General features: G+C 46.9%; 1 protein-coding gene across 1 annotated transcript; it reads right to left on the reverse strand.

Annotated features, from left to right (window-relative positions):
* Positions 1–1,173: 1,173 nt before the first annotated feature.
* On the reverse strand, positions 1,174–7,171 carry LOC121142957 (apolipoprotein L3-like). The gene is made up of 3 exons (XM_040754222.1): positions 7,035–7,171; positions 3,344–3,460; positions 1,174–2,792 (listed from the first exon to the last, which is right to left on the reverse strand). Exons 1-3 carry the CDS (start codon positions 7,045–7,047, stop codon positions 1,930–1,932), a joined length of 993 nt encoding a protein of 330 aa, XP_040610156.1. The 5' UTR covers positions 7,048–7,171; the 3' UTR covers positions 1,174–1,929.
* Positions 7,172–8,781: the final 1,610 nt, after the last annotated feature.

Raw genomic sequence — 8,781 nt, forward strand, 5'->3', positions numbered from 1 at the left:
TGTCCTTCCTTTTCCCTGTCCCTCTCTCCTGTCCATTTCTGGGGCCTCTACTCACCTCTGAACATTTCCTGGTCTCATTCCATAGCCTTTTGTTAAGAACACTTCTAAAACCTGAGATACATTATTACATCACACAGATTTATTTTAAGTTCTTTTAAAATGTATCTATTTTTCAAATTTCCTGCTACCTACTGGAATACTTTCATCACCCATAAAGCAATGCTGTATCTATGAGAAGTCACAACAGTCCATCTTAATTATCCTCACCTCCACCCCCACCAAGGCTTTTTTGTCCTTCATAAAGGAAGGTGTGTTCCTAGGTGGGCAGACTGTGGAGGTGAGGGGACCTGGATGGAAGGCTGCAGGGAGCTATCTGGACACTGGACACCTAAAGTGGTCATTCATTCAAAGAGATGTGGTGTAGATGCTTCTAGAGCCTGGAAGAGCATAATGACAGAGGTACTGGCTCTTCAAGCAATCTATGTCCCAAAGGACCAGACTGACAGAGTCAGGAAAGAGGACAGGGGTTCAATGTCAAGGATGCGGTGAGCTCTGGTAATGGCTCTTGAGTTAGTTAAGGGACAGAGGCTGAGCACCTGGCACAGCGTTCACCAACACGGGCACATGACAACAGCAGAGAGGATTCAGTGACCATGGACATCGAGGAAGAGGTTGCTATGCAGGTCAGGACTCAGGTAGCTTTCTTTCCCAATTCCATCCAGGGCTCCATTCTCTCACTGCTCTGCACCCCCAGGGAGATGGTTACAGCCACATCAAGCTTTCCCTTAGGCAGATGGTCCAGTCCAAGGAAGGACAGAAGGGGCCGTGGAACACAAGAATGTTCCTCTAACGGACAAAACCTAGAATTCATACAGGTCGTCTCTGAGCCCAGTGTTCAGAACTTGGGAAGAAGGATGCTTGAGCTGCAAGGGAGAGAGGACACGGCTCACTGTTGCAGCCTCAGGGTGCCTCTCTGGTCAGAAGGGGAGGGCAAAATAAAGAAGGAAAAATGGTTCTTGTGTAAATTTGAAATATTCCTCTTAAACCACAATAAAGAAAACCGATTTTAAAAGAGGAGGTGACAAAAATCAGGAGGGAATTATCAACTTTCTATATTCAACAATCTAGAAACACATGGTGTCACTTGCAGAAAATACACAAAGCAAGACCATGTCAGTGTTTACAAATTTATTCTTCAAATATTATTGATCAGGCACAGCCTTCGTGTGCATGTCAGCAGATCTCATGCCATTACAGCAGATTTTAAACTTCAGTAGGAATTAAACCTTGAGATTTCCCCATGAGTCTGGTAGCAGAGAGCAGAACTCACCAGCCGTATCTTATCACCTCTCCTTCTTCGTAGCATCCACAGCTGCCATGTAGGACAAGAACCTGTGGTGACTGCGCAGATGATGTTCTACGAACTCTTTCCTTTCTACCCTCCCTGTGACCAAACTATGAACAAAGAAATGGGGTTCACCTCCAGAGTCTGATTGCAAGATGTGGGAATATTTGGTAATATACAGAGTTAGGGTGAAATAGGAAGGAGGATACAGTCTCTATGCAAACAACCAGAAAGCAGTGGGAAGTTGGCAGCTCGGTGGCCTGTGAGGATGGTGAGCCTCAGCTAGGAGCAGTGTGGGGGCATGACTGAGGAGTAGCCATGCTGTGGCTTAGTCAGGACCTGGATGTGCTCCCCAGCCTGGGAGCTTGGTCCTTATGTGGGATGTCGGAGATTGTTGGACCTAAAGTTGGAGGTCACAGCCTGTCCATCTGTGTTCTGGATTCAATTCTCTCAGTGTGGCCTCTCCCTCCAGCAGGCACTACCACCATTGCTGTTAAGGGGACACAGTCAGGAGCTATCATGTGTCCATGGCTCTGTCCAGGACATCTCCCACCCTCGGTCCTCTGAGCTGCACTAAGGAGAGATTACTGAGTCAGGATGTCATGGACCTGGATGAGTTCTTGCAACTTCTGCTCCAGGTCCTGAGCCTGCTTCCGCAGCTCTGCAGCAGACTCTGCCTTCGCGCCCTCGTGCAGATGCTTTGAGTCTTCCACAAGGCTGACCATATCCATCACAAGGAAGAGGCCTGCAGTGGCTGCACCCATGATCCGGGCTCCCTTGGTCATTGCCAGAGCAGTGCCTCCAAAGGCTTTCTGCACCTGTCTTGTTTTTCGGGCTGACACTGTCCCTGTTGTCATGAGACGCTTGGCATTACTAACTAGGCGAGGGCTGGCTTTGACCAGCTTGATGGCATCAATGTTCTTCTTGATGACTTCCAGGTTTTCAAAGGAATTCCTAAATACAGAAACAAGCCTGGGGGCGCTCTTCTCCCAAATTTCTTTAATGGCCTTCTCTGTGTCTTTGTTGGTTGGCACCAGCTGCCTGGCTTCAGCTTCCGCTGACACTGTGCTGACCTTTTCCACAATGCTTGTGGAAACACTCGTCACAGCCGCTGCTGCCCCCAGCCCCAAGCCTATGGCTGAAAGTCCCAGACTGACTCCTGCTGTCACAGGTGCCAGAGCGAGGCCAAGGATTGTCAGGACTCCAGACACAGCACTGGTGGAGCTGGCCACCACTTGTGTGATGGTGCAGTCCCTGTGCACCTTGTCAATCTTGTCTGCAAGGGTGTGGAGCTTCCTGATGAGCTGCTCAAGCTCCAGTTTCATCTGAGGATAAACATCCAAAAATATTTTCTTGTTCTGCAGGTCATTTTGGAGATCATATTCATCTTCTAGATCAGGATTTGCAAAGATCTCACTAAAACCTTCATGCAAGGAAATTTCCTCTTCTTGGTAACCGGAGAGAAAGAGTAATTTAGGAACGTGGCCTGTAAGATATGTTCACTCAAGAGAAAACACACACACACACGCATGCACGCACGCACACACACACACACACACACGCACATGCACATGTGGGCGCAAGCACACTCAACAGGCACATGTCACACACACAGAGATTAGAAACAAAACCTTCTATAAATTGAACTTTCAGTGAACACCTACTGTGTGCTGGCCATATTGAGCCCTCCAAATACATCCTCTTAGTTTTCTTTCAATGAAGTGCAATGGTCTCCTAATAAAGCAGAAGGCGATAAACTAAGTTCTCATGGTCACAGGACCGGCAATGGCAGTCTTTTCTCCTGTGGCTGTCATATCCCCTCAATCAGAAGCTGTTCCCTGCTACTGAACAACATTGAGCAAATATTTCCTGAGAAGGGACACCCTGAACTCCATCTGCTTGGTCTGCCTTGATAGAGTTTTCCTTTCCTCAAAAGATAGCAGAGCATGGGTTCCGGTGACCTTGCTAGCATCCCCTAGGTAGGTGACCTGTACAAACCAGCTTCTGCTACAAGCTGTTTCCTGGCTTCCTCTTCAGTCAGCAGGAGCTGCAGGGCCTCTGTGCTCCTTGTGTCCAGGAGGTACTCAAACACTTGGTCCACGAAGTCTTTTCTCTCTATATGGAAGGAAAATATATGGTCAGAGGAACGTGCATAAGAGTTTGCATGGCTTAAGGAACACGCTGGTTAACTGTTTCTCAGCATCTGTTGCTTGATGTGTACTTTGGTGTCACTGATGGTAGAGGCTTACATGTGTCCTTAACGCATTTGTAAAATCTCTAACCCCAGGCGAGTGTATTTGGGGACAATGCTGCTAAGGATCCAAAGGAGGTTGTGAGTGAGGTTCCTAGTCCATAATATTTGTGCCCTTATGGCAACCAGAAGAAACTCCCTCTCTCCATTTCCCTCCTTCTCTGTCTTTCCTCCTCTCCCCTTTCTCTCTTTCCTTGCCTCACTTCAACTCCCAGACACATGAGAGAGGCCGTGGGTCACCACAGGGCACACGCTGCTCTGCCAACCAGGAAGAGAGGGCTCCCCAGTAACAACCTGACACACTTTGATTGTGGATGCTGGCATCCAGGGCAGGGAGACAGGAGGTTTTTTCTCTTTAAGCCACCTACCCAGTGTCACTTAGTGATGGCATCCTGAGAAGACCAATGAACCAGGGAGTTGTCATGTTGGTTTGCAGAGACATGTGTCGTTTTCAGTTCAGAACAAGTAGGAAGTGAACCCCTCACCCCCAGGAAGAGGGAGGGTTCAGTGGTGGCTTCCATTTACTGTGTGCCTGTGGCACTGTCCTTGAATGTGATTTTTCTCCTTGATCTTTATTTTATGTATATGCATATTTGCCTGCTTGTACGCATGTCCATGCACCTTGTGTGTGTCTGGTGCCCAAGGAGGTCCTTGGATACCCTGCAGTTGCAGTTACAGACTGCTTTGAAAGTGACATGGATGTTGGGGACTGAACTCAGGTCTCTGCAAGAGTAGCACATGCTCTTAACCACTGAGCCAGTTTCTAACCCCCAAGGTGACTTTTGACACTGGACTTGTAACTTATTAATGCCAAGTTTCAGTTCTCTGGACTGAAAATCAGTAGCCCTTATTTGGGGAGCTTCCAGATATGAGTAGATCCTAAGTGCTCTGAGCTAATGAGTGGTTCAATGACTGAGTTGAGGCACCATGGGAAATGGGGCTTGGCTGGAGTCAGGAGGGCACCTGGGATGTGTCTTGGGGCTGGTGGCTGTCTGTCTTGGCCTTTTCCTGTTACAGCTTTGTTTCTATTTGTGTGCCCATACTATCCTCCTTACAATTATCAAGCAAATATGCAAGCAAAACATATCTATTCTCATTAGTCAAAATATGACCAGAATTAAAAAAATAAAACAACCCCCCAACACCTAAAAACCAACCAACCAACCAACCAACCAACCAACCAAACAAACTAACTAACTAACAAACAGCCCAGTGGTGATAGCGAATGCATTTATTCCCAGCACTCTGGAGGCAGAGGCAGGCAGATCTTTGTGAGATTAAGGGCAATCTGATCTACAAAGTGAATTCTAGCATGGCCAGGGCTATTACACAGAGAAACCCTGTCTCAAACTCCCCGCCCCCCAAAATCAACAAAAAACCACCACCACCACCAAAAAGTAAAACACAAAACAAACAAATAAAAAATGATCAAAGTGAGTAGTTTACATTTTTTTAAAAATATGAATTTAAAAATATACCTGCATGTATTCCTATGTGATGGTGTCAGATCCCCTGGAATTAGTTAAATTATTAGCTGCCATGTGGGTGCTAGACATTGAATCCAGATCCTCTGGAAGAGCAGCCCAGTCTTCTCAACAATTGAGCCATCTCTCTGGCTCTGAGCACCACTAGTTTTAACTAGTTTTTGGTGAATGAATGAACGAATGGTCTACTGAGCCAACAGAAGAATTTAAAAAAGGAAATGGAGGCAGCATAGTGGTATATGCCTTTCATTCCAGCACCAGGGAGGCTAAGGCAGGTAGATTGCTGTGATTTGAGGCCAGGAGAAGCCATGGAACACAGGGATTGGAAAACTAGTGTATATCAGGCTGTTGTAGAGTGGTTCCTGGGTGTAGGGTTGTGCCTGGGTGTAGGGTGGTTCCTGGGTGTAGGATGGTTCCTGGGTGTAGGGTGGCTTCTGGTGTAGGGTGGTTCCTAGGCATAGGGTCTTTCCTGGTGTAGGAGGTTCCTTGGTGTAGAAGATTGTTCCTGAGTGTAGGGTGGTTCCTGGTAGTGTGGTTGCTGGGTGTAGTGTCTTTCCTGATGAAGGGTGTTTCCTTGGTGTAGAAGATTGTTCCTGGGTGTAGGGGGTTACTGGTGAGGGGCCTCTTGAAGGTGGAATTTTTTGTTTGTTTCTGTTTTTTTTCCGGGTTTCAGCTTCAACTTTAGACTTTTTTATGTTAAAAATCTGCTTTAATTAAATATTTTACATTTTACAAAGACCATTGCAGTTCTTTTACTTTTTAAATCTAAGAGTACAACCTGTTTCCTTTCTGTAATTATACTTTAGCTCATACCCAGAAAAATCAATAGGTGTAAAAAATTTAATTAAACTTGTATTTTTAAACTATGAAACAGTTTGCGGGAACACAAATGTATATATTTATATTACAAAAAAGCATTAAATGCCTGTACAGGTGTTTTGATGTCATAATTTACTTCAAAAATACCAAAATAACAATTTAAATACAAAATGCTACATTAATATACAGAATAAGATTTAATACAAATCTTCTTAAGTTTTTCTTTTCAGTTGGCTAAACCCATTTTCCGAGTGTGGAGATGTAAGCATTTTTATGTCATCCACCACTATAAACTATAAACTTCTGAACAAGAGGGATAGTTTATTTTTCTCTTTCTCTTTCTTGGTGATGGAGAAATAACTGCCAAGGCCATGGTTTTAATAAATTAGGAAACTCCAGGAGTACCGCACAGCTGGTAAACAAGCACTTGTCCTGCAGTTCAGGGCAGGGGCCCCAAGAGCCTGCAGTGGGGATCGGGGCCCCATTGGAATTAACGGGGTCCAGGGAGGGGAGGCAGCCAACAGGGAGGGCTGGCTGTGCAGCAGGCCCGGGTCTGCCTGTTTGCTATTCTGATCTCAGAACGACATGGGGACACTCAGCCTGGGGATGTGGGTAATTTGAGGTGACAGATTCCAGGTAGCAGGGATGGACTGTGGGGCCAGACTCCCTGAGGTGCAGTAGATTCCTGCTGAGGCAGTTAGAACAGGTGGGGTCCTGAGCTGGAGCAGGGTGGGCTCCCTCCTCAGGGACAGCGCCCCAGGGTCAGCTGAGAGCAACCTCCATAGAGACGGGTGCTGGCTCCCATCTCAGTCCTCCTGCCTCCTGCTCCTTCCATTCTTCTTTCTCTGCCTCTTTCATCTCCTCTCTTCTGTCCCTACCCTCCCTCCCTCCCTCCCTCCCTCCCTTCCTTCCCCCTCCCCTGCTGGCTTCCATTTTTCAGGCTGGGTATTGAGGAGCCTCCTGAGAATGAACCCCAATACAAGACCAGGAAGGGGGCCTCTCTGACCCAGACCTGGGGAACTCTCTATGCTCCCCCTTGGGGTTCTCCTCTTGTACCTTTGACTCCTCAGCAGGCACCCAGCAGGGAGGCTCTGGCAGTCCTAGGCCAAGGGCAGCAGAGAAGGAGACTGATTACCTGGGGAGCCCATGACAGCTGCTGGGTCTTGGTGTCACTCAGGGGATCCGGGTAGGTTTTCCTTACAGCTCTGCAGGCGTCCAGGCTACTGGAGGACAACCTGTGGGACAGAATGGGCACAGCTGCTGTGACCAGGGATCTGGTGACCCACAGGTCATTCAACATGGCTGCCAAGGACAGAAATAACTTGACCCAAAGCATATCTGTTCCTCTGTGACTGCTATTTAAAAAAGTGTGTCTTGTGACTCCAGCCCTCTCTCCGGCCAAGGAAGAGAACTCCTGTCCTGTTGGGGGCAGTGGAGAAGGTGTCAGGGGAGGACACAGCTGTGGAGAAAGAACAGACCCTGCACAAGAATGAGAGATGGAGAGGAATGTTCTGGTACCCACCTGGGTGTGGCTTTTTCGAGACAGGGTTTCTCTGTGGCTTTGGAGGCTGTCTTGGAACTAACTCTTGTAGACCAGGCTGGTCTCGAGCTCACAGAGATCCACCTGCCTCTGCCTCCTGAGTGCTGGGATTAAAGGCATGCGCCACTATGGGAACTATGTTTATATTAATGGTAATTTCTTTTCTCTTCCTTTCTTTCTATCTCTCCTTTTTTTCTTTTCTCTCCCTCTCTTGTCCTCCCTCCCTCCCTCCCTCCCTTCCTCTCTCCCTCCCTCATCGCTTCCTTTCTGTCTGTCTGTCTGTCTGTTTTTTTTTTTTTTTTTGTGACACTGGGATTCTCCATGTAGTCCTGACTGTCCTGGAACTCAGACTAAAGTCCAGGCTGTCCTCAAATACAGAGATCTGCCTGTCTCTGCTTCAAGAGTACTGGAATTAAAGGTGTGCACTGCCACTGCCTGGCTGTAATTTCTTATACTGACTGTCTTAGTCCCTATTCTATTGCTCTGAGGAGACACCATGGTCAAGAAAACTCTTAAAAAAGAAAACTGCTCTCCTTAATAGGTCTGTATTAAAGGCATGTCTTCCCATATCAAAGATGAGGAATAGAGGTGGGTCTTCTTACCTCAAATTAAGGAAAATTCCCTCTTAGTTATGCCTTGTATTTGGGTTTTAATTTAATTTTAGATGTAGTCAGATTGACAACCAAGACTAACCATTACACTACTCACTCATAGTTCCAGGGGTACTCTGCTACACAGACACAGAAATTGTTAGGAAAAAACACTTTTGGAAACTCTTGGGACAAAGGCTGAAACTCAGTTTCACGGAGCTATGTCTGACAGGGAACTATGAGTGTGCCTGTGTTTATGTGCACTGTGGTGGGATGTCCTCTAAATTAGTGAAAAAAGTTTAAATGATTTTCACCATCTATATCCTGAGTCCTTGATGGTTCTGGGATCCAGGATGTGGGCCTGGTCTCTTCTCTCTGAACATCTCTGGTGTCAGAGACAAGCTCAGGTTTCCTGGTAGCCACTTTCCCATGACCTCTGTAGCATGTGTGTGTGCCAGGCATCTGAATACCAAGGAGAGCAGTGTTCTGGTAGGGATGAGCAGAGCAGCCAATCCTAACTCTGTTTATCAGATGAAACAGAGAGATTCTGAGAGGGAAAATGCTGTATACAATGTCACACTGCAGATTCTGACTTTGAGGGGAAAATGAGGTTTTAATAATTCTAAAATTTCTCGAATATTCTCTGCTCGTATGGTTGCCCCACCTGGATTCTGCCCTTAGGGTTTTCAAATACACAGTGGCGCTGCTTACAGGGCTGTGCACCTTGTTCTCTGGGTTCCCAGGCTGGCACC

This window comes from Mesocricetus auratus, unplaced genomic scaffold (assembly GCF_017639785.1).
Source record: "Mesocricetus auratus isolate SY011 unplaced genomic scaffold, BCM_Maur_2.0 Super-Scaffold_100010, whole genome shotgun sequence".
Classification (NCBI taxonomy): domain Eukaryota; kingdom Metazoa; phylum Chordata; class Mammalia; order Rodentia; family Cricetidae; genus Mesocricetus; species Mesocricetus auratus.